Source organism: Tachypleus tridentatus, chromosome 13 (assembly GCF_004210375.1).
Source record: "Tachypleus tridentatus isolate NWPU-2018 chromosome 13, ASM421037v1, whole genome shotgun sequence".
NCBI lineage: Eukaryota > Metazoa > Arthropoda > Merostomata > Xiphosura > Limulidae > Tachypleus > Tachypleus tridentatus.
Genome location: NC_134837.1, coordinates 96,642,822 through 96,670,057, shown reverse-complemented (window position 1 = coordinate 96,670,057; position 27,236 = coordinate 96,642,822). Strand labels below are relative to the sequence as shown.

The window sequence follows — 27,236 nt, the reverse complement described above, 5'->3', positions numbered from 1 at the left end:
AGTTAAAACACTGTAAGTTTGTCTTTTATTATTCAAATGGTAATATTATTAAAACTTCTGACTAATTCACTGAGATATTAGGTGAAAAGAACTAAAGAAAAAATAAAAATGTGACTACAGCAATACAAAATATAAACATTTATGAATAAATTGTATGTGATAATTCAAGTTCTAATACTTTTCCCAAAAAATAGTGAATAACATTTAAAAGTGATGTTTCTCAAACAAATCTTTATAATACTCAGTTTTCTTTTTCACGTTTCACAAAATTGTTCTTACATAAAATTAGATACTTTTACTCAAAAATATTTTCAGCACAATCTAAAAGTACTCCATATTCCAACTTTAGGGATATTTACTTAAATCTTTCATAGTGTGTGTGTGTGCACATAGATGTTTATTTTGACATTTGACTTTTAGTCTGAGATATTGGTAAATGTTTCATCACAACATGCTAGGAAGCATGGACTTCAAATCTCAAGTGGTATCTTATTTTCAATTGGCTATGAAATACACATACATGTGTATACATATTAAGCCAAATAGTTCACTGTTACTAGTATGCATATGCTTGTGAACAAACTATTCATGATAATGTGTGAAGAGTTAAAGCTGCTAAGTTATATTATCATGTTTCCTTACAAAGTAAAACATCTGTCAATTTATACATGAAGTCTAGCAAACAGCACCTTCAGACACAAAAGTCTCCTAGTAGTATAAATATGAGTCACATGCCTAACTACATTTGGCAACCAGTTCCATTGCCTTTTTATAGCTTTTTTTATAGGTCAGTTATCACAAACAATTGCAAGAAAAGGAAACATGCATTTCAAAATATTGCCATTAGTTCTTAACAATCCCAAAGCTTCATGTTTTAGGAGAGATTATAATATCACACCAACATGCATGAAAAAAATTTCAAATATATTAACAAACTTTATTCACAAGATCTTTTAGCCCAAACTGCACATATAATTTGCTGAAATTCTTTAATCTGTCTTCACCTAACAGAATAAATTTTAAATATGTCAATATTTTTATAATAAAAAAATATTTTTTTAAGTGGTTTATTAAATATTCACTATAACCTTCCATTTTCTTTAATTTTACAATTACTTTCAATAGCACACAAACAAAAGTACAACATAAGAATGTTTGACTGTACTTTGCCAGGTGATTAAAACTAACCATTTTAAACTTTATCACTAATCATACAAAATGTTTCTTAATTTGCAGCCAAGTATAAAATACAGCAACAAAACAAAAACATCACTGACAATATTAGTTACTTCATATCTAATAATTCACTAACTGAAAACATTATTTCATTAAATATTTGTTACAGACACAAAAATGTTCTTTGTTTTGGAAGAACAAAATGATGTTTATCAAAAATGCTGGGATACAATACTGGAGAATTAATGTTTTACTTTCATTACATTAATGTAATATGATTGGGATATACTGGTTTTGAATTAAACAATTACACCTCAGTTCTATACTTTTGTAGAATGACAGTACTAATATGAAACACTGATAAACTAGAAAGCTACACTTATTTTATTAAAGTAGTTATGTAACACTAGTGTGTGAGAAAGTCAAGTAATGTTCATTCCATTTAACCCTTTGTTCTCCTAGTACTTGTAGGATTAGTATACGTTTAAACAGTTCAATTACTGTCAAATAATTTTTAACAAAAGAAGGTTGTTACTGATTTTGCAAGTTTAACACATTTAAGAAAAAATAACTACTAATATTTTCAATATCATAGGCCAGTTCAGCAACTAACAAAACATTTCACTGAACCTTCAGTCAGCTTTTAACACATTCTTCCAAAGTAAGTTGCAATTCAACCTCAAATAGGGTTTCCCATGGTCCTTTTATTACATTGAGAAATGTCTCTAACGAAGTCTTAGTTTGGGTACCAATGATCCAACAAAACTCTTGGCAACTGTCTTCATCCAGAAAAGACAGTTTTACACATTTTAGATTATCTTGAAGGATCTATATTAAAATAAAAGTATATTGGATCAGTATTTATTATTGATATATATAGTGTTTAAATTTGACTTGTTTGCTGATAACACACAACTTGAATAAATAGATTTAAACAACAGAACTTAAAATTATTCAATGTGATGTATTACACAGACATCACCACTACTGAATGATATAATAACGGGAGGAATTTGAGTTTTAAACCATACCTAGAACAGTGAACTGTGTGGAACATGGCAGTAATTTGATGATTAATCGTATATAGAGCAGTGAATGGTTAAAATTAACCAAGGAGTGAATGGTATAACACTGTGGAAGTCTGAGGGTTAAACACACACAAAGCAGTGAATGGTATAAAACACTGGAAATTCAGTAGTTAAACATACACAGAGCAGTAACCAGTATAAACCATTGTGGAAATTTGATGGTTAAACATACACAGAATAGTAAACAGTATAAAATACTAGAACCTGAAAATGCATCAGTACATAAATTATACCAACAAAAATCCCTCAATTACTTTCAAAATATTATAAAAAATATCTGAAAAAGAAAGTTTATACTCACAACTTCAATTAAATTTGAGATCTTTTGTCTATTAAGAGGTTCATAGTGTGTAACCGGTTGTGACATGGGAGACTTTTGGAAATGTATACGAGCAACATAGATATCTGTGTATGTGACAACTAGGACAACAGGCTGCAAAGTTGACATAACTGAAATAGACATTTAAAATGCTGTAAAAACAATAACTAATATTATAAACTACAAAAGACAAAAATAATTGATTTTAAGTCAAATGACTATAACTGGAAATGTTAACCTTGAGAAAGTTCAGTTAATATAAAAATTATGATACAAACATGCATTATACATTACAAAAACTACACATTAAGTGTGGGTTTATCATTACCTGATTAATCTTAAAAATAATAAATTATGAAATTAGTTATTTAATATTACAACACAGTGAAATTAAAGAAATTAACACAAGTTATAATGCAAAAGGTCAAAAAAATGTATTCTGTAATAACATTGTTCAGTAACTATCACTGAAAACATGGATTTACATATGTTAATTTTTACAGATAGTGTTCTTTGCCTCTTAATTTGCAATAATACAGATGGATCAAGATTGTTTCAATCCACACAAAATTAGCATCAACTGTGGATTTCTATTAACATCATCTTGAAATGATTTTCTTTTCGTAATTTCAGTTGTAGTCATGATCATTCATTTGATAAAAATGTGAGCTTTTCACAAAACCTTCAATCAAATATATAACACCATTTCAACATCCACTTACAGTTAAATCAGCTGTGATTTGGTTGGTTAGTTTGGTGTTTTATGGCACAAAGTAACTAGGCTATTTGCACCAAACATCCAATAAAAAGCTAAAATTAAAAGTAAAATTATTAAGATTCACAGAAGGAAATTAAGTTAAACAAGGCAAAGTTTAATTTTTAATTGAAAACATAAATAGCATCAAATTCCATTTATACATCTAGTCTACAGCTGTAAGAGAAAAACTACAGTAATGCAAGTTGTAAAGGACTTTCTGTAGCATAATTGTAATTATTATAACTCACCAGGAAGACTAACGGGTATGTTCAAAAATCACTGTTAGTCACCTGAAATTGACCTTTCCAGTCTTGGTTTCAAGTTATTAGACATTATGGCTGTTTTCAGAAAGTAATATAAGTTTTGAAAGACTTGTAGCAAAATCTTAGTTATTATAACTTGCCAGGATGACTAGTTGGTAGTCAAAGAGTAGCATTAGTCACCTGAAGTTAGCCTTTTGAGTCCTGGTTGAGTTATTTGACATTACAACCATTTTCTAACTTCAAATCAAACTAGATGTACTTTCATTCTTAGAAGGGAATCACATTAAAAAAGGTCTAATGTATAAATTAAAAACTTAAATAGCATTAAAAAGATCAATGGCCTTTAAAAAACTAAAAACATTCCTAAGGTGGACAGTGTCACCATCATCAATAACACAGTCTAACGTCACGGATAAACCTTGGGACAAAACATGTTTAAAATGGTGCTGTCTTTGATGGCAACACAGTAAAATGTGGCTTATTGTGACCTGAGTGTTACACAGACAACACACTGGTGCATCAGTCCCAGATAAAAGAAAACGAGAAGTTAGAAAACTGTAACCAATGCATAGTTTAGTTAGAACAACTTCCAGAGCGTCCACTCTAAAAAAGCATTGCCCACTGAAAAAGGAAAACAAAAACCCAGGTGAGACGTTTTGGTAAGGAATGAAGTATACAGCAAAAACAGTTGCAAACGGCAGAGGTGCAAAGGAAGTTCAGGAGACTCTGTGTATAAGATTTGAACTGGGGAAGTGCAGAAAGTCTTAGTGCAAAGCTGAAGTTCCTGATGATGAACAGGGTCCAGTATCTTTAAGGCCGAGGTCCTGGCAGAGCCAAAGACCAGTGATCCATAATCTAGTTTCAATCAAATAAGAGCATGATATATCTTTTGCACATAACACTGATCCACTTCCCAAGTGGTGGAAGAGAGGACACAGAGGATGTTCAGTGCTCTTGTACATTTGACCCATAGCCGTTTGATGTGTGGTATAAAGGTCAGCTTACGGTCACAGATAAGCCCCAAGAACTTTGTCATAGGGACCACAGGTAGCACAACTTCACCAATTATTCAAAGAATATTGATACAAGATGTTTCAAGTTGAATCAGGTGGTCCATGGTGGAGCACTGTTGTTGAAACCCACACTGGGTGGGTGAGAGGAGGTTGTTTAATTCAAGGAACCAAACAAAATGAGCATTAACCATCCTCTCTTAGGTCTTACAAAGACAGCCCATCAAAGCAATTGGATGGTAGTTTGAAGAAATCTTTGGATCTTTCCCAGGCTTAGAGAAAGGTAGGACAATAGCCTGGTGCCATGCATCAGGAAAACATTCTCCTGCCAAATCCAGTTAAAAACAATCAGAAGAACAGCAAGAGAAGCAGGAGATAGATGGCACAGCATTTCATAGTGTACTTCATCGAGTCCAAACGATGTACTGCCAGACTGAAGAAGAGCCAGTTTGAGTTCCACCAGTCAAAAGGGATGATTACATAGAAACAATCAGCTTGAAAAAAAAAGAGGTGATTGCTCTACCCAAGTATTGATGGCTAAGAAGGTAGAAGATGAAGCAGAAGTGCCAGATACCTGGCAAAAGCTTTCACCTAGAGTATTGGCGATGCTCCAGATATCAGCTACTTCCTGGCCATCAGAGAGCAAGATCGAGAATGGGACAGAATTATATTGCCCAGTGACCTTTCGAATCTTGTTCCACATTACTTTGGAACTGGTGGTAGCAGATATGCTGGTTGTGAACTTAAACCAAGAGTCCTTCTGGCTTTGATGTCTTACCCACCGAGCATGTGCACGGGCCTGCTAGAAAGCTATGTGGTGTGATAGTGTGGAATACCTATGAAAAGTATCCCTGACCTGTTTTTGAGCCTTCTTTGCCATGTGGCAGGCAGGATTCCACCACAGATGAGGATATTCTGGAAAACGTGTCAAGGTTTTAGGAATACACTGAGCAGTTGCCTGTATAATACAATCAGTTACTGCTGCCACACAGTCATCTATTGATGGCTGACAGATGATGGCAGGATTAGGAGAGCAGTAAAGGAGGGTTAGTGTGCTTGATCCAGCTTCCACTGGGACACACAGGTTGAGTGGCATTGACTACAGCCAGTCCCTCTCAAGATTATAGGAAAATGATCACTACTTTGTGGGTTATTATCAACCCTCCACGAAAAGTGGGAGAATAATGAAGGGGAGCAAATTGAGAGATCAGTAGCAGTAAAGGACTGACTAGGTGCATGAAAATAAGTAAAAGAACCAGTATTGAAAAGAGAAAGGTTGTGATCAGAAAGCATACATTCTACAGAGCAACTTCTACCAATATCAGCACTTCCCCAGAGGAGATGATGTCCATTAAAGTCCCCCAGAATTAAAAAGGGAGACAGCAACTGTTCAATGACAGCATCAAGGTCTGATTGATCATAGGTCTCTCTAGGCAACAGGTAGAGAAAACAAACAGTGATGGTACAACCCAAGGATACACAGATTGTTACAGCTTCCAAGGGTGTGTCGAGTGGCAAAAACTTTTAGCTACCATAAGTACTTCACCAATAAATAAATGCGAGTGAAAATTATCATTACAGTATAAACAAATATACACACATTATCTGCAAAAATATTTCTTCCTGGAAAAAAATATGGTCACGGAGCTGAATGGCTGAGACATAATCATGAATTGACCACAAAGATTTTTAGGCTTTTCTGGCATCCAAACTTCAACTTTTAATATCAGAATTGTTACTGCAGTGTTAGCCATGAATAGTTAACATGTCAATATTGAACAAATCATACATGTTAACTTAAGGAAAATGAGAATTCCCAGAAATGTATTTCATACAATGAAAATACTAGCTGGACCATTACCAATTCAGAAAAATAAAAAAGAATATGCAAGAAATTATTCTAGTTTCTATCTTATTAATTTTGCAAATTTTCTAGCAGGCATATTAATAAGTTTTTAATGTTTTGTGGTTTTAGAAAATTTGAACCATTGTTGATAAAATGTTGGAGCTGACTCATAATATCTGGAAAGTACAAGTATTCAAACCTTGTTTATAAGGTTAAAGCAGTATTCATAAACACATTTTGAATAGTTTGGCAGTACGTGCCTACTTTTCAGTTGATGTCTTCAATTTGATTTGTTGGATCAATTGTTACAACTGAAGCATTTGTCATATTTCAAACATTGACAAAAATATACATCTGACAAAAACTCCATGCGTGACCACACACATGCAGTAAGAGGAAATGCTGTGCACACTTTGGAATATATAAGAGAATTTATGCAACAATGATTTACCAGGAAAGAAAATGTGTGTCAAGTATAAACCAATAATATATTCTAATCTGTATTGAGAAATAGATGTTTATATTATCCACAAACTGATGCTGTTATAGCAGAATAACGGCATGTTTTGATCTGGTGACAAGGTTACACTCACTTACGGAAGTCTTTTTATGGTATCAACTAAGTAGCTTTGATCCAAACATGTAAAGGGAGTATCTTTATAACATTAAATTTAAAATATTACAGTACATCACTAACTTACATAACATTAAATTTAAAATATTACAGTACATCACCAACTTATATAACATTAAATTTATGCAACCCTTTACTATGCCAAAGGAAATAACAGTACTGGAAATTTTTTCTTTATCTGCTTTTATTCATTTTTTTATTTATATTAAGATAACAAAGTTTTGCGAGGGAAAATATAAAATGGTTTCTTAAATTTAGACATCATTTATTAGATGTACCTTTTTCACAGCAGGTGAACAATTTATAACTAAGCAATTTATTCACTAATTAAAATGAGAAACAAATACTCATTCTGTACAGAATCCATTTAAGTATAACATATTAACTAGTACATAACAAATAACAATACATACACCTCTCTATTGTATCACATTTAGCAACTTCTGCCCAATAACCCATTAAGTAGAGTAACACTTCAGTATCACAGTCAGTTTGGTGGAACTCTGAACCTTCAGGTTTCCATAGCAATACTTGTTCAGTGAGTTGTAAAAGACTTTGTTCAGCTGATGTCTCAATAACCATGGAATCACTGCTTGGTAAGATATCTTTCTTTATGAGATCTATATCAAAAACAATAAATAATACACAGTGTAATAACAATTCAGGTTTCATACAGTTTTGGGAGCAGGATTTTGTCTTTAACTTTATGTTTCAAATACAGCACATAGCACCAATTACTTTTGTGGCCATGCTTTTTTAAACTGATCATAAATAAAAGCTGTAGTTCAATAAGTGCATAAACATGTTTTAAAAGGAAAGTTAATTAATTTTTCCATTGCAAAAAGAGTTGAAAAAGGGACATGTATCAACATTTAAAGAGATCCATGAAATTTCATTTTATGGATGCTTTCAGAAGTGTATGTAGTGTATACATTGAATTGCAGGGAACTTCATCTACTTGACGATATGTGAATGATATTATGAGAATCAATCTCACCTTGTAGATGAAAACGTAGTCTACATCAAGTGTCCAGGCAAATAAAGTTCCCTGCGATTCATTGCTATGTTTGTAAAATCTTAAAATATATGCTAAATAATTCACATCCAAAGATCTTAGAGAGGGTGGTTAATGCTCGTATTGTTTGGTTCCTCAAATGAAAAAAAACCTCATTTCACTCATCAGTGTGGGTTCCGACGACAGTGCTTCTTCATAGACCACCCGATTAACATGAGTTGAACAGTATTATTAAGAAAATATTATTTCAACTGAGGGAACATACAACAGTTTACACAATTTAGAAGTTTGAAAGCATGGCCTCATAAAAAACAACAAAATGAAAAAGCCCCTTATTAATGATTGCCAAGTTTCTTTTACTTAGAAACTAATTCATGCTGCAAACTAGAAAGAAATCTTAGGTTTGAAAAATCTTTCAAAAAAGTATACGTGTAATGGTTTTATCTTTTTATACTCAGTGCTGAATCTATCTACATATATAGTATTTTGAGAATATGTAGCATTACTGCCACTAATTTATTCTTCTGTAATATTTAGCAACCAGACATTTTAATATTCTATCATAAAAGTAAATAATATCCAGGGTTACCAATAAGGGATGAAATTCTCCCCGTCTGCTGAATAATTCATCAAAATGTTGTTGTTGTTTTGAACTGAGCACAAAGCTACACAATGGGCTATCTGTGCTCTGCCCACCATGGGTATCGAAACCCGGTTTTTAGCATTGTAAATCCGCAGACATACCGCTGAGCCACTGGAGGGCAATTCTTCAAAAGAATAAATTATTATTACAATTAATAACATATTATTTAATATCAACACATTACCAAATGCTATATTTCTGTGTGTGTGTGTCTATATATTCATTCCTTCATTATGGCAAGCCAAGGACAACTAAAAACACATACATACAATACACAGTCCACCACTATAAGATGCCTAGCCTTTTTACTTTTTTTGCTCACAAAAATCAATGGTTTGAAAAAGGAGAGCCTCACATAACTTGCAAAAGCAGCAGCAGGTAAACAAATGCATCTCTACCTAAAAAATCACAACAGTGTACAAACCAAGAAACAAGGGAAAGTGCAGAAGCTGACACTCAAACCAAGATAGAAGCTAACAGTGCTTCCAACTCATCAAATTGATGAAATGACCACTGAGAGGCTTCTACAAAATAGTGTAGGAATGATAAATTTCTCATCATCATAATTAGATTCACACAAATCATTGAAAATTGTGATCTATTCAGGTTAACCATAGACTCCATTCTGGTATTTCCACACATTTAATAAAAAACATTGAAGCATCTAACTTATTAATCAATTTTACATCCTGAAAAATCAAGTCATAACTTATCTTTTAAAATTCTTAAAATATTTTGTAAAATATCAGTACTTTTGTTTAAGGTTAATATTTCTGAAAAATGCTAATATCTAGTACAAAAGTTACATATCCAATAGGTTTACATGAAATTCAAACATTCACAATCAAAGTTTGAAAGTAATTATTTATTTGATATATACAAACCTGATAGAAAAGAGATGAAACAGTTGCAATAGTCAGCATCTTTCAATAAACACAGAATTGAAAAACCATCTCCATTCCAAATTAGCCAGAAACCTTGATTTCCACATAAAATAATAACTTTTGAAAGTTTCTTCAATGGCTTAATATCAACTACCTGGAGACTGGAACCTGGGTCACTACTGAGAAAATAATATAAAATATTTTAAACTAAGTTCTAGAACACTGGTCAGATATGCAAAGAAAACTGCAAATTACAGTCAGGAAATTCAGTTAGTATTTAAGTTTCATTACTGTACTACACTCAGCATTTTGCTAAAACTGGTAAAAGAAGTTGGTTTTTCTTTGAATGATTAACATCTCATCACATTTTATAAGAAACAATACAAATGACTTGTACTATATCACTCACTCACTTTAATTTCAGTTTCTGTAAGTTTATGATTAGAGTAAGGAGATGCTAATGAAGAAACTGGCTTTCAAACTAATTAAATATCTTTCTAATTCAACACTCTAGTATAGAACTGATGAAACAAAAAGCTCTGACTCATTATGAAACTTACATGATTACTTTCTGTGTTGATTGTCCTAAGAATGAACACAGAAGAATGAAATACAAAGTATTTTCTTTCTTTGAGAAATACCCACTTAATTATTGAACATACATAAAGTTTGAAACAACTTTTGTGGGATAATATATTTCCAAGAGTAGAATGTTTCATCTGTGAAAGTGAGATATGATAAAGCACAGTGGCCAAAGTAAAAATGAATTCAAATCACAAATACATGTAATTAAATAATGGTGATTACAATGATGCTAAGTTATGTTAGATCTTAATAATTGACTCAAAGTACTTCCAAGTGTTTCCTTGTGTTGAGTGTATCTTCACATTCAATACTTTAACACATTTTTAAATTTATCTTGTGTTATTTTTCAATCATACCTTTATTTTATATATATAATACACCTAATCATTATTTTCCTACTAGTTTCTTATATACTGAAGCTCTTACAGTCTAAACATTGTTTTATACATTATACATGTCACATTTTTTATTATTTTAAAAATCATTTTTGCCAGCTTCTATTGAAAGACTTTTAAAATTGGTTTTAATATCTAAAGATGTAATGCAGCACACTATGAAGTTTGAAAATTGTGTGTATTTTAACTGAGATAATCCAGCAAAGTCCAAGTTGATAAAAGGAAGAATCAACAAAACTTGTAATATAGATACCAGTTACAAGGATATGTTTCGTGAAAAGGGTAGCAGACAAAGATCACAAAAAAACTAATAACTCAATTTACCAGCTTTAAGGTTTGTCTCAAAAAAAAAAAGAAAAAAAGAGAGAGTGCCATTATATTTGAAAATGGATGAAATGAAATAACTAGGGGGTCATTCTGAGCTTCCCATTGATTATTCACATGTCATATGTAGAAGTAAATATAAGGGACTATTTCCAAAAATAGAAAGAGCTGAGCAGAGGCTTGGGTTTGATTTATTAAATATTGCGACAGCTTAGCATAGAGAAAATATAACAGGTTTTTATTTTGTATTCTAGCTTGTCAATATCAGTAATTTGAGTCCCTAATTTATACAAAATTATAGACTTTGTATTTTGACATCAAAAACATCTAATGTAAACTAATACTGTATTCAACATACCATGTGACACAAAAATTGATCAGGTGAGTTTAATATTTACTTTTAAATTAAGAAAGTTGAATTATAATCTATAATTCGATATCAAACATAAAAAGAGAAGTTCATAAAATAGTGGTTCAATAAAACTTGGAATGCAAATCAACAAAAGCAATGACATGGCCTTTCACCCATGATCCATCTAGTTAGAGCCAATAAAAATTGCTCATATTGTATCTTGCACTGTGTCATCAGTGTGGTTATTCCTTAGCATTAACCCAGTCAGTTGAACAGTAGCATTATTTTACATTTCCATAGCTTAATCAGACTTGTTCAAAATAGCTCAAAGTATTTTCAGTTCACCTAAGAATACCACATATGAATACTCTCTTTATTGTTTTGTGATACAGTCTATTACTGCCTCCTTAAATTTATAGATGTTAAAAAGCTTTTTACTTGTATGTGTGTATAATAAAAATACAGATATATGCAAATTTTAAAATTCTCAAAAAATATGTAAAACCCATGACATACTCTTCAATGCCATTTCTAAGAAGAATGTAAAGTTGGGTTTCTGACAGCACCAGCAATCCTGAGACCTCTTCTACTGATGAGGGTAAGACAAGTTCTGTCTGCAGGATAGTTTTTATTTTATGAATAGATTTCTCTGAACTTTGGAATTAAAAAAAAAAAGATTGAAAAGAACATACATGAATTTACTTCATAAAAACATTAGCTTTCTATTTATTTGCAGCAATATGTTATTTGCTCTACAACTTATTTTACATTGTCATATTTTGTTCCTTCTAAACAAACATTCATTTTAATGTCAGATAAATGCTTTTATAATCTTACAGAAATTACTTTCTACTTATATTTCCTTTCCTCAAGGTAATTTTCTTAAAAGATTAATAATACCTTTAACATGCCTGCAACCTCCTCTTCTCTGCCTAGTACATAGACTTCAAGGTAAAGTTTAAGACGGTGATCAATCTGCACAAAATCATTATAACTGACTCCTGCTCCTTCAGATAACATGGACCAAATGTTATTATTCTGCCTCAAGGAAATTATGCTCTGATCATTGACCTCTATAACTCTAGATGATTGTACCTGAAATGTATTGGTATCTTTGATTTCAATGTTGTCTTGGGATTGTTTAGTACCCATATTATCAACATGTACCTCAGGAACTGCAGAAACTTCAGATGATACAGAAGAAACACTATCAGAACTATTAATACACTGTGATTTCTCTGATGAACTTGCATTATATATTTCTGAACCAGCATTTTCAGGTTTTATTATAACAAGGTCAGTTTCAGCTGGTTTTCCAGTTTGTACAGTTGTACAAACACTGCTTGTAATAGATCCTACAACAACAACAAAAAAATGATTAAAGTTCTTAGACTTCATTTTAAAACAAACAAATAAAAATATTTGGAATAGATGAACTCATGTTAGATTGCAAATGTATTATTACACATTCCTTATAATATGTCCTTCACAGATTTCAAATCAAAGGTTTATAGAAATAATTCACAAACTAGAGTCTTTTAGCATTGGCTTCTCCTCCTTCCAATATGAACATTATACATTATGTGTATGTTATATATTAAATATTATAACAATAGTGGTGTAACATAAGCCCCCACCACTTCTGCAAAGTGAGAAGGCCTCACATAAAGTTAGAGTCCTGCCCTGAAGTTTTCCAGGAGGCTTTGTTTAGAAGTCAGGAAAATTGTCAATCATCACCAGTTTACATTTTGGTTAGTAACTGTTCATTTCCTCTAGCAATACAGCTGTGGGGAGTTGTACCAACCCAGTTGTGATGCAACCAGTGAACAGTGGGGGAATGTGAAGGTGGAGGTCAATGCTTCATGCAAAATGGGCATCCTAGGACTATGTAGGACCAAAAGCTGTTTTATTTACCATTTACAACTTTCAGTTTTGGTTGTAATTATGGACTATAAGGAGTAAGTCATTTTAGAGGCACTAAAAATTGCCAAAGAAACAAAAAGAGAAACATAAAGACAGGTTGATGAAAATAATGTCTTTATTTATTCCTGCTATCAATTATTCTAAATCATCGTTTCAATCACATCCAGAATTGCACCTAAACCATTGTTATTCTGCTAGTAAAGTTAGTTAGTAAAGACACCACTGCACCCTTTAATACTGTTATGTTGTTGTCATTAGTTGCTAATGACAAGGTAAAAACAACAAATAATGAAACTATGATAGAAATTAAACATGATAAACCTGAAACAAATTATTGTCATCCACATAACTCATTCCCAACTAAGAGTACAAATGTTTCAACAGACATCAATCATGTTATCAACTTCAAAAAGTTTATTATGATTGTTGAAAATGGGTCTTGTGAGCTTAAAGGACATTTGTCACAAGATATGTAAAAGAAAGATACTTTCTGAGTGAATATCATTTCATACTAACTAGGAATGGAGATATGTTTCCAAAGAAATGGTGTATTACAAACTGTATTGGTTGTATGGAGGTCAAAAACATGCTTGTAACCAATAAGTAGTATGAAAGCATCCACACAGAGAACTTCACTGATAGCAAAGATGCCCAAAAAGAAGGGAATCTTATGCCCACTTTGTGGGATATGTCAAGTTGGTGCACAACAGTTTATGTCCAGACTGGAAGCACTTGGCACATGACACATGACAATATGAATGTGATGTGCATGGGTCCAACATAAGAGATCCAACATACAAAAACAGTGATAACTGGACCAGATGTCCCCTCCTTGGTGGTTGATATGTGCTACTACAATAGTATTGTCTGAATGCACCATTACCAAACAATGCCAAGCAAGAACAAAGAAGCAATGCAATGACACATACAGCCAAAAGTTTGAGAACACTGGTATGCATAGGGTTTTCATCTGTTATACCAATGGTCCTAAACCTCCTCATGACTGATTCCTTCCTCCATCCCCAAGTGATGCATCTGTGAAAAGACATAGATCTGGATGCAGGGGAGAAAGTAGCACACCTCCCATGTATGGGCATTGTCTAACCACCCTTTTGGTCATCTGCAACCCTGAAGAAAATTCCATCTCAGTGTAAGAAAACACTCCATGGTGAACTGGGGTAGTGAAATGAAGTGGTTAAAGCAAGATAAAGTGATTACTGACCATCAATCCACAAATTTCTTGGGACAATGGGAAGGTAGAAAGAAAAATCTGGGGGGGGACATGGGATAAGGAGAGATGAGAGATCGGAAAAGAAAATAAACAATGAAATCATCTGACAGAACATAAAGCACTGAACACCAGGGAAGGCATGACAGCAATGAAGACAATGAAGGCATATGATGCTCTAACTGAGGCAAGTGGGCTATAATATTTGTAAGTATGGATTGTTGTTGGACTTATGACACCAGAGGCTCCAGAGTTTTTCTACATTTATACATTTTTTTAAAATGTAACACCTCAGGAATTTGGTCATACAGAAATCTTCATGATATGTCGAGAGTAAATGGTACTGAGCCAATAAGGCATCATGATCTATAAGGTCCCAACAACAATGAAACCATATACGTAATGTCAGAGTTGAAGAGAAAAGGGAAAGCTTATCTCAAGAAAATCTCTCACAACTTCTGTGGAAAGCCACATAAAGAAGATATAAAAGTGCCTTAATAGATTAGTACAAGTAAGGTGCAAAGTAGAATATTGTGCACAACTAAGACTGACAGATGATTCAGGAGCTGCCCCACAAATAAGCAATAATGAACCTAACAGCTGTTGATCTAAAATGGATAACCAGCATGATGGTAGGAAAATGCAGATTGATCTCAAGACCATGTGGAACACAGCATGTAAATCTACTCACTCAATTAGAAGCTAAGTGATCAACATGAACTCAAGTACAAGGTGAGGGAGGAAAATTAAAAAAAAGTTAAGAAGTTGGAAATGTCATGAGGAATAAAAAAAATGAATAAAACATCACAAACCTGAAACACAAAACACAAAAGCCATAATGACATTAGTACTAGAAGAGACACTAAACTGGGAATAGGAAGGAACAGCAAATTTAAAGATGGAAATTCACAACCAAAATTCTCATAGCCTGTACAGGACCAGCCTGTTCTGGAGGAGCCTGGGTGTCATTGGGGAACAAAGTTTGTCCAATGTAATGTGCAATCTCTCATAGTATATAAGAACAGATAAATCCATCATTGGATTTTCCATTCTTGAGGCCTGAGAAAAAAACTAAATGATGGTTGTTGGTGTAATCTCCAAAGTGGTAACTTTAACTTCAGAATGCATTGCACTGGAAAGTTCACCAAATTCTTGTGCAGTAAATAAGGTGACTAAAATTAATTGATAAATATTGATTTAAAAAACAGGTTAGCCGAGAGTGCATTCATTTAAAAACTAAAGTTTCTCGAAAAAACAAAGTCAAACATGAAGCATTAAACAAACAAAACAGCACATCTGAACCTAAGCACTGCCAAACAAAAAGTGATGGTTCAGAAGAGGAATTCAGAGAGAGTCAGATGCATCACGTAAGCTCCTACTGCTAAGAATGCATGATGGTTTGCATGAATTCTTGCAATTCCAATAAGGGGAAGCAGAAGGCTTGTAGCATGCATAAAGAAAACGTTTGCTTGTAGAGGACAGCACTGAATGAGAATAGCTGATTTTGTGAGAGGAGTAATACTATAACTGAAAACAAAACAAAATAGTATTTTGGAAGTATATTGGAGCCACATGAGATCAGGCACCTCACCTACATTGATCAACATGGGGGGGGGTCAGTTTTCAGGAGGATAAAAATAAATTGAACACAACACTGTTTAAAATTAGATGTTTATGATATCATATTTCTGTATGAATTAGGAACTCAAATAACTTACACTGACAAGCTAAATATAAAATAAGAACTTCATATCTTTTTATTTTACTGAGATATGGCATATATCCTGAATCAAAAACTGTAGCCCTATTCAACTCTTTCAATTTTTTGAAATGGTCCTTTTGTACACTTACTCCAATATATGCCATGTGAGTAACCAATCAACAACTCAGAATGTGCCCAGAGTGGTTTTCCCTGCCATTTTAATCTATAAAAATGCTTCCACATTCTTTCAATCCAAGTTTTCAATGAGATAAGTTGTGTCTTTAGTCTGCTCAAACTTTCATATTTTGTAAAGTCTAAATAAATCTTAGCCAGTAAGCTTAATAATTTACAGTAGAATTCTGTGGTATCAGTGTAGTTATGATTTTTTTATTATTCAACTGTACATATAAAACCTAAAAAGAATTTTGTTTGGTATCCTCCACATGCAAAAATTTAAAACTCTCAGCAACCTATGTCCAGCAACAAGTGAGTACAAAGGTCATTACAAGAGGAGGTAACTGTTTGCTTTACTTCTTCATTTATTTTTCTATATTTCAAGAACAATAAGGTTAATAATTTATTTCTAAATAGTAATAATCTATATACATAATGTATAATAAATGGCAAGTGATTGTATGTTACAATATACTAGTCCACTAAAACACAGCAAAGACAGGGAGGACAGGTCAGTTTTATATTACTGAATAGGGGACCAAAGTGGATGTGCACCACATTAGTGCAAGTTATGTAATGTTAGGTAGGCATGAGTGGAAGATCAATATAACAAAAAAATAGTAAAAATATATGTTCATATACAGTGTTATGAGAGAAGTAAGCTACTTAGACATTTGTATAACATTTGTATTTTCGTATTGTAACATGTAGTCATTCTAGCACAAATAAAGCATAATTTTTTTATTTTTTTTTTAAATGGTTACTAGGTATAGTATAGAAGATAACAAAATATACACTCTTACTGAAAACAAACAAATGTATTTAGGGGGTTTTAGAGATTACACAAATAATATTGTGTAATATTGACAAAGAATAATTTTCTTAATTATAACATGAAATTACTTTGCACTTAGACTAATAATGAAACAATAATCCTTAAATACCCGATGAACCACTTTCTGCAGTTAAGCTTCTGTAACGGTTTCTTGGGTAGTCTAATGTATTTGACTTGCTGAAGTCATTTATATGATGTGGAGAAGCAAGACTGGAAAACATTAAAAACATTTAAAACATCTGTGAAATGTTACAGCTTTTACACACAAATATACTCAGACAAATCAAACAGTTGGAATGAATATCAAAGTAGTAGTTAATGTTACAATAGATCTTGATACAGAATCTTTAACTAATAAATGCAATAACAATTTGCTAATTATGAATAGCTTGTTCCAACATACAATTAATGGTTTAACATTTTAAAAATTATTTCCTACAAACTTATGTTTGTGTGATAGTCACCAAATTATGCCTTATTTTTATTTTCCCCTGTTAATAACACTGATAAGGCAGTCGCATATACTTATTGTTCTACATAATGTGATAAACCTGATTACTGACTTACGGACTACAAACACTGGACTTTTCTGAAATTGCTTCTAATCCTTGAGGAGCTTGTTCTGAACTAGATGAAGAGATCACAGCAATGCTACTTTGGCTAGGATTACTCAGTATTGTAATGTCACTGCAGCTTCTTTTGAAACCTTCTCTGTGCTTAAGAACTTCAGAACACTCTGGATTTAAGATTACTTCAGATGATACAAGGGAGCTGGTTTCTGATGATGACTTTGTGGGTTTCATTTGGCCTTTTTTATTTTCACCATCATCTAAGAAGATAAAACCAGGAGTATCTAAATTAAAAGTTATTGTTGGACACAATTTTAAGTTATTATATCTAAACATATTTACAAAGGTCTGAAAAGAAAACCAACTAATTGAACAATACCAATACAACAGTAAAATAAACAGATTAACATATGGGTTAATAAAAAACGTTAACATTTAAACTATATAACAAAAGTATGAGCACATAAGTAATAAAAACTAATGTTAGTATATATTATGGTAACCATAACACTTTAAGGTCTATCATGTGGTTTGGTATGAAAACTTATACTCATATTGCAATTATATGTTTATTCATTACCTTGAAAATCTAAAGAAACACTTCGTCCATGATTGTACTTCTTGTGTGTTAAGCTTGGACTGCAACTGACAACTTTGGATCCATATGGTAAAGGTTTTGATCTGTAAATAACTTCCATTCATGATATGCACATTAACACAAGGGTAAAATATTACAACTTTTCCTTCTTATGATACACATATTCACATTCTCTTTTTTTCTTCAAATATGTGAATTAGGGCTAATCCTATGATCTCAGCTTGGTCAAAGTGTGCATGTGATGATCCTTTATAGAAATAAATTTAAAATTTGATTAACTACCTTAATTATTAATATATTTTAACAAATTTGGTATTAACAAGTAGTTTATAATTCAAAGTTTTACCTCTTAACTTCAAATCAAAATATTTAAATCACTTCTTAATCTTCATTTCTTTGTTATATGACAACTCCCTCTTGATTTTTCAGTTTTAGAAATACTTTATTTCTTAAAACTTTCAAAGTGACACCAATTAGAAATAAAAACAACAGATATTTACAAGCCAGAACATAAAACTTCAGACCTTATTTTCTCAAGTTGCCAAGATATAAATATATTTATTAGCCCAGCCAGTGAAACTTTTTCAGTCTTATCATAGCTATAAAGAAATTTATCTATACTATGGGTCATTATGTGAAAGGAAATTAATTACCAGTAGACAGAGATATTTTTTTTTGGTTAATAGATTCTTAAAGATATTTCATTTTCAGGCAGATGTAGATACTTTACCTCAGATGACTTTTGTGTGTTCATTATTGTTCATCTCTTAAAAGCTAGTAGAAATTTTTAAACCTACTTACAGATTAATTAGCAGGCCAGTTGAATTAAAGTAGTTTAAGACATTATACTCAACTGGCTGGTATATTTTTTATGTTCTAAAGCTCATATTTGAAACATCCATGAATCTATCTATTTGAAGAAGTGACCTATTTAAAAGTTAAACATTTTCTTACTTTGAAAATGCATTTCTGATAGATAGGCACTTACTTCCCCCTCAATTAAAGTTATCTCGGTTTGCTCTCTAAGCATTGCAAAATCCATTTTGCTATAGCAAATCAGTTTTCTGCCATTTCAAAACATGCGCTAATCCCGTGATTACTCTTCACCAATCGTATTGTACAATCTTTACTATTGCATCTAACTCCCAATACTATCCTAAAAAAAATTCTCTCATTTAATGATTGGTAGGCACAAACCAGAAACCTGGAATCCCAGTGGGGAGAAAGAGTGGAAAGTGGGACTGGAGGTAAGTACTATCAAAAATATATTTTCACAGTAGAAAAATGTTAACTTCCAAAATTATTTACCTCTGCTCATCCAAAGTTAGAATTCCACATTGCCAAGGTGGAGAGGCCTCTGAAGCTGCATCAAACTCAAATCAATTAGAAAGATACCACATTGAAAGAACAAGTATGCAAGAGTAAGAAGAGAAAGCATATCAGAGGAGTATAACAATACTTCTGGAACAGGTATGTTCTTCTCTTGGCTATCAATACAGTAAAACAATTGGAGCAAAACCGAACTGAGAGGCATCAATGAAGTAAATAAACAGACATACAGTACTAATCAGTGCATGAAGTAATGAATAACTATGATACAAATCAGTATGAATTGGACAAACATGAAAAGGCTTGTGTGTATGCAACTACTTTCCCTTAGGGAAGCACCTTGGATATGTAGGATTATAAAAGATTTTGGTTACTGTTAAGATTCCAATTGTGAAGGTCATCATAACTAGCCCTCAGTCCACATCCACAGCATAATGAATCATTGTAAGAAACAAGATACCAAATACAGTGATATCAAATCAAAGTATGGTGCCAGTAAATGAGCTATAGGAGAAAATAAAATAACAGTACATGAATGGCTAAGAGCATAAGAGGCATGAAATGTATTTGAATTGTATAAATGTGGTCCACTCAGGCACAAAACATCCTTGAGATACATTTGATTATGCCAAGTGCATTCCATTCGAGCAAAAAAAATCTAGTGGAAGATCCTTAAATAAGAAATATATGATCATCAAGTGCAATCTGTCCAGACAAAAACATCTGGGGAAAGTGCCTTGGAAACTGAATATTACTGGATAATTCATTGTTTGGTACTGTAATGATTATAATAACTATAACCCCATATTCTCTGAGTGAATACACAAGAGCTAGAAACAATAACAAATAGGATACAATAAGGAGTGGTCTGAATAAAGGAAACGACTGGGGATAAGAGTCTAATCATAGGGTAAGTGTAGAGATGAAGACCCTTCCAATCCTGAAGGAATGCATTTACTCTCACAACTGAAGAGTGTAGAACTAGAAACCCAAAAGGAAGGAATTTTGGTATTCCAGCAAGTGGCAAACACATTTATATGTGGTGTTCTGATAAGACAAAAGACATGCAAGTAAAATCTACCCTGAAAAACATGAGAATGAAAAATCACCCAATTAACAATAACAAAATTTGACTGAAATCTAATCCCTAATTGGATATGACTTAGTATTAAAAAGGAAATTACAACCAACTGACATAAACAGTGAAATAAAGTATCAATAAATGAACAAACCCACAATATTGGCCAAAGTTACAATTATTGAAACAGTAACTAAAGGGCAAAACCTATACATATACTGAAGATTAAACAAAAACAAAGGAATAATCAAATTTTAAATGCAAGTTTAAACTAAAATAACTTAGATGTTAAAAGAATTATGAAAATCTAACTTACCAAGTATGGAGCAGAAAAACATTAAAGACAAATTATTGCATGAGGAAATTAGGTTAATCCACACAAGCACACACACACTCTTCTAGGAGTGAGGAATATATGCTCAAAACTCATCACAGGTCTTCTGTGAAAAAGGGAAATACCTAAACCAGAAGATTATATGGAGAAGTTGTAACAGATGTTACTCAGTATTACATCCTTCCTCACAAAAATATCCACCAAATTTATGACAAACCCAAGCAGAAATAATTAACCCTGAAACATTGGGACTAGTGTCAGAAACACTGTTGACTACAGTGGGAATTTCATCATCTGTTATATTAAATCTCCTATTTATATGAACAAATTAGAACTTGGAAAACAAATATTTTTGAAAACTAACAGGCAGAAACAATGAAAATCAAACATACAACGTCATAACTTGAAGTTGAAACTTATATAAATTTGTGATCAAGCACTACCATAATTTTGTCACACAAACAGCAAGTTAAAACACACATCTACACATTAAAATGCCAATCATGAAAGTGGGAATTCTTCTATAATAGTAGAAGGAACTAGTTGCACCAGTAGAGATGGCACAATATGATTGGTGGAAAGCAGTCATATGATCAGCACATTCAAATGGCACAAACTGATGGGGTATAGAAACTGGTGCACTGTAGTGAAATTTTTTAGTAATGATTAGACAACAGACTAGGATGGAGACAGCTTTGGGTGAAAGGAGCTAAGCACAGTTTTGAAGAAAAGTGATACCTTACAAAGTAAGGTTTGCACTTGCAAAGATCACAGATCACTCATGGAATTCACAATATATGTTAATGATCTCCCACTGTGGTTTTATTTCTGTATAATAAAAGGATTAAAGTTCAAGTAGGACCAAGAGGCAACAATAAAACCACATAAAACAGATCTGAAGAGGTAAACAGTAAAATATGAAGGTAAGTTGATCAATAACTTAGTTAAATGATCCATTCTGAGAATAAGAAAAGCATATATAGTCCATTCAGTATTGGTTAACTTTCCATTTCACTGTACATTGATGATTTCATTACAATTAAAGCAGAGAAAACAAGATAAAAAATTCAAAATTTTAATGAAGAAAAATTTTTGGTATTCACTTAGGGGGTTCTATAATTTATGCAAATTATAATATGAAACCTGTAAGATGAAAAAGTATTTCTATTCTTAATATGAAAAAATCACCTTAGTCTCAAAATAACTTTGTAAAAGCTTTAGAAATTAACAGATCTTTAGTAGAAATACTTTATTAAAAATTCTGAAATTTTGCCTACAAACACTTTTAATATGTCCTATAAATATGCCATATATATTTACTACGTATACATTCACAGATATTGTGTCAATCCAATGGACTGATGCTATTAGAATAGGGGTAAAATCTAATCCAATTACCAAAATAATTTCTGCTCTTCTAGAGCTAGAGAAATATTTTACATTCTATAATGAAAAAATAGCAGACATAACTGACTTAATGTGAGTGTTGAAATTTTGACACTAATATAAAACTTTTAGCACTATAAGGCACTATAATGATTCATCTATTCAGGCTTATGGCTAACAATTCATAGGGGAGTGGCAAGGTATTATTCTAAATTGAACTGAAAGTTTTCAACTTGAATAACTGTCCTTTTTCAGATTTAATGTTCAAAGTAACATCATCATGCAATGTTAAGAGAGGGGCTATGCTTTCTCATTATCACATAATTCTTGAAGTCAAAAATAAAATTACAAATATTAATTTAAAAACTTTGTACAGAATTTAGTTATAAGAACTTGAAAAACTAGCAATTAACTGTGAAACAACTTGTTAAACTTATTTACTAGCAAAGTCACTTAATCACAAAAATGTGGCCTTCCTGATATTTTACCTCAGGTACATACCTGTGTCTTTATGCTTAACCATAAAAATTGAAAATGCATTTTATCACATTATGCAGACCTTATTATTTTTCATTTATAAAAATCAACATTGTTCAAAAATGAATCTTACTGTTTCAAAAGCTGATACTACTCTACAAGAATAATAATAATTTGAATGTTATTGTAAAAACAAAAATTAATTATGAGAAAAATAAAATTTTATGGGGCCATATAGACTACTAGTTAAAGGTTATACTATAACAGAAAGAATAAGCTTCTTATTTTAGGTTGATAAAATTAATGAAGCAATTAAAAGACATTATAATTTAAGAGAATTTCAAAGGTGCATAAATGTGTTTATAAATGCTACTAAATATACATGTACAGTTAATATGGTCCTAACCTGTAAAACACAAAGCAGTAACATTTAATAATTTGGTTGGTTTGGCATTTTATGGCACAAAGTAACTAGGCTATCTATGCCAACATTTGATGAAAGAGCCATACATATGCCTCTTGAAATGTTTAATATCTCAATGAAATCCATGTATTATTTGAATAAAGTACTTATATAATAACTTTTAGCTTGAAATTATCACATTTCTTTCTACAGTATGTCTATAACAACCAACTAGTTCATTACAGTTGATACTCAGGTTATTCAATTACTGAATTATTCACTTTAATTTTTGAGAATAATTAGCCTGAAGAAGGTATTTCTACTTTAACATTACTGTGATTAGTTGGTGCATTCTAGACAGAACAAATATCCTTATGTCCTTCTCTTGGACAGGACTGACTTAAAAAAATACAAGGAAGAGACTGGATGTGATCCCTACACTTGTTGTACAGTAGCTCTAATCATTACAGTTTTCAAGTATTTAGGAAAGCAAAGAAATATATTTACAAGCTTAAAAGTGGCAAAAACTAATTATCAAGATTTAAACAAGTAGAATGAAAAAATAAGTACACAATAAATTGTTTAGTCAACAGAACTGTGCATTTCAAACCTGAAATAACAGGTTTCTTCAAAACAGTGAAACCTAAAGTATCTTGATTCTTTCAAGTCAGTGAAAAATAACATACCCATTATCTGTATTAAAGTTCTTTCGATATATATCCGAGAAGAATTTTCTAGGAGAACTAGATAAGAGAGAAGCACTTTCTGAAGATTGTACAGTTTTCTGTGGTGTGACATGAGAAGAAACTTGTAGAGTGGCTGGTCTTTCTGCAGCAGGTAAAGGACAAGAATCAAGCTGCATCACAACTGTGCTTTCACAGTTTGGACAAACTTCAACCTCACTATGATACTCTGAAATTGTGTCAACATTTACGTAACAACAGGTTAGAACTTGTTTAACTAAATATCTTTGAATTTTTTTTTTATCTATTTCATACAACACTCAGTATCATCACACCTGATTTTCAACTTAATACTTGAATGAGAGTTTGTACAAGTAATTCACAATTATCAAAACTTGTTTTACCAAAATAAAATCAATAAAGTATATACATTTAAAAAACGAATATCTACAACTTTCCTCTATGATTATTAAAGATGATACAGCCTTTTAAGACAGTGCTGAAGTGTTAAGATTTTACATTTTATGGTATTAAAAGGTTTTTGCATTATATAGATAAACTTTTGAGACTATAGCTCACTGAAGGTAGTTTTGAAAAGAAATATATGTAGTCAAATACCAACAGTTCAAATTTTTACTCATCATTACTTAGAAAAAAATAAATATAGCCCATTTATACTAAATATATTTATATATAAAAATTGAGAAATATAATCCCAAAACTTTCATTTTCTACATTACAACTAAAAATGTTTAACTGTTAGTTAAACATTACATGATTAAATTTATAAAGATTTACTGTTAACCAATTTATTATTTAAAAAAAACTATTAAATTTACTGCAATGTTTGAAAACATGGCAAGAGATGGTTTTATTCATATTCACTGAACATATGTCAGTAACACACCAAACTACAACAGCCATATTCAAAATACTTAATTTAGTCAAAAATGCCAACCTAAAGTGAATTTCAGCACAGGTTAACAACACTGAAATACCAAACAACATATAATTTTGCAAAATTATTTTTAAAACATATTTCCAAAAACTACATCATGCATTACATGGTGAATATAAAAAAGAATCATGAACATGAAATAAGTTAAAAACTACTGATTAAATGCACGGTTACATGAATGCAGAATGGCAGTACAGATTTTATATCAAAATGAAAATGTGTATGGCTTACTTAGTTAAGCATACATAACTTTGATTCTTAGTGAACTGTATTTAAAAATATATACTTATTTGTCTTAATTTCTTACAATCTAATTAATTTTGAGTTGTTTTGAAAATAATTAAATTAATTTGCTTAGTTTCTGCAACTATATACCAAATTTGGATGCTAGGCTTTGCTTGCATTTGTTTGTCCTATTGCTATAAAGTCAAGTGCTAAGTAGTCTTCATCTCTAATTCTTTATATCAAAACTGCAAGCACCTCTTAAATACATCTTATTTGTATCGATTATCATCATTACGGAAGCTAAAAGTAAAAATAAATTAACAAGTAACTGAGTAATATATACACATAAAACAACAGCAATATATACACAGGCTGCTGGTGATTGTTTCCCTGTATTTAGTGTTTTTAATTTGGGATAGTGCTGTGCTACCTGGACTGCATAACAAAAACTATGCTGCAAAAAAACTCCACAATTTGAGGGAAAGAGAAATTGTATTTTGGTCAGTGCTAAAAACTCTCTAGCATAAAACTGTAAGCATAAGTATAACACATACAAGTGATATAGAATCTAAAAACTTAGGCAACAACAACAACAAATCAGAAGTGAAGAAACACAAGAGAAACAATTTTTCAAACATTTGGGCTTATGGTCGTTTCTATACGAGAATATTTACATTCACAAGGTACAGCTGTAAACGATAAGCAACATTTTGCTTTCTGGTACCTTACAGGCTTTGTTTCTAAGCCGTAGTTCTGGACAATAGCCTGATAACATACTTTTTTCATGTTGTACTATCAGACACATTCTAATTAATATTATATGACTTACTTTTTCATATTACAAAGTATAACTACCCACAATCTTGATGTTCAAACACCAAAACACTAAATCAGCTTTGAATTTATTAAAAACAAAACTGTCAAAATGAGTTAAATTCTGTACAGAACACATCAGTCTGATTACAAATAAAGCTCTAATATAAAATACAATTCTTTAACAGCAAAAAGATAACCTTAACTTGAAGAGATTTTACAAAACAATTTGACAAATGATGCCATTGGTTTTAAAAGGCAATACTGATTACAAGTTAACTTGTTTAATTTTACCACAAACATTTTCAGATGTGATTGTCATGTCTGTCTTTTTTTCAGCTGTAAAACATACCTTTGTAATTTTGCATTTGATTAAAGTTATAAATTCACAACTTTCTTTTAATATATGATTGACCTTACAAATCTGATTACTTTTATCTAAAATATCTTTATTTTCTTTTAGCCGATTTCTTTATAACCAAAAAGGAATGAAAAAGGGAATTTAGAAACATCTATTTATCAAAGAAAACCTTCTTCTGTTCTTGTGTCACCACACTAGAAATTGTGTTATACTGAAACACAAAAAATGTCTTTGTTTTACACACATGTTCAAAGAAATTTGAAAACATCTACAAAATAACAAGACTTAAAATGAACTGTTACTAACTGCAATATTTCGCAACAGAAAGAGGATTCAACCCAACTACTGTAGATAAAACTACTAAAAAATTCACTATTGTGGAAATGGATCAATGACAATATTAAAAAGGAGGAATGTTTAGTATTGACATGTTTAATGTCTAGTTCTTTTAAAGTATTTAAAAAACAACAGATATTTTACTCTATATTTAAACTGATAATTAAAACAATTTTTAGCTTATACTAAAGATAATACAGTTAATGAAAAGTCTGGAGTTTATAATATTGAATGTGAATGTGAGAGTGTTTATATCAGAAAGATAAAACATAATTTCAAATATATTTTAGTAGAACAGAAAAAAATGTGTAAAAGATTTATCAAGAACTACTTTTTAGTAGTATGTATAGTAGTGTAAATATATGGGTATTTTGGTCTAAGGAGTCTTCTACAGTAGCAGAGATGCCAACTATTTTAAATGACTGAGCATAATGATTGTAGACAGAGGCCTATCACAGTTTTAGTCCTTTTAGATTTGCCAGAAATAAGACAATCTGGTAAACGAGGCCTCTTTTTTTTCCATCTTGTGAATG

The 27,236-nt window shown here is 31.6% G+C and overlaps 1 protein-coding gene across 9 annotated transcripts in view; it reads right to left on the bottom strand.

The window, feature by feature from the left end:
* Nucleotides 1-916: 916 nt before the first annotated feature.
* Nucleotides 917-27,236, bottom strand: part of LOC143237455 (uncharacterized) — a 79,476-nt gene continuing 53,156 nt past the window's right edge. For 6 of the 9 annotated variants that reach the window (XM_076476721.1, XM_076476723.1, XM_076476724.1 and 3 more), the window contains exons 16-25: nucleotides 24,014-24,239; nucleotides 18,303-18,403; nucleotides 17,721-17,982; nucleotides 17,263-17,363; nucleotides 12,192-12,646; nucleotides 11,808-11,905; nucleotides 9,636-9,814; nucleotides 7,507-7,713; nucleotides 2,566-2,714; nucleotides 917-2,004 (exon numbers count right to left, since the gene is read on the bottom strand). In XM_076476721.1, coding sequence (XP_076332836.1) covers nucleotides 1,813-2,004; nucleotides 2,566-2,714; nucleotides 7,507-7,713; nucleotides 9,636-9,814; nucleotides 11,808-11,905; nucleotides 12,192-12,646; nucleotides 17,263-17,363; nucleotides 17,721-17,982; nucleotides 18,303-18,403; nucleotides 24,014-24,239 — 1,970 coding nt within the window. In that variant the 3' untranslated portion in view covers nucleotides 917-1,812. Of the gene's footprint in view, nucleotides 2,005-2,565; nucleotides 2,715-7,506; nucleotides 7,714-8,697; nucleotides 8,876-9,635; nucleotides 9,815-11,807; nucleotides 11,946-12,191; nucleotides 12,647-17,262; nucleotides 17,364-17,720; nucleotides 17,983-18,302; nucleotides 18,404-24,013; nucleotides 24,240-27,236 lie in introns of those variants that run through there. The other 3 variants (XM_076476725.1, XM_076476728.1, XM_076476727.1) reach the window with 3 other exon arrangements.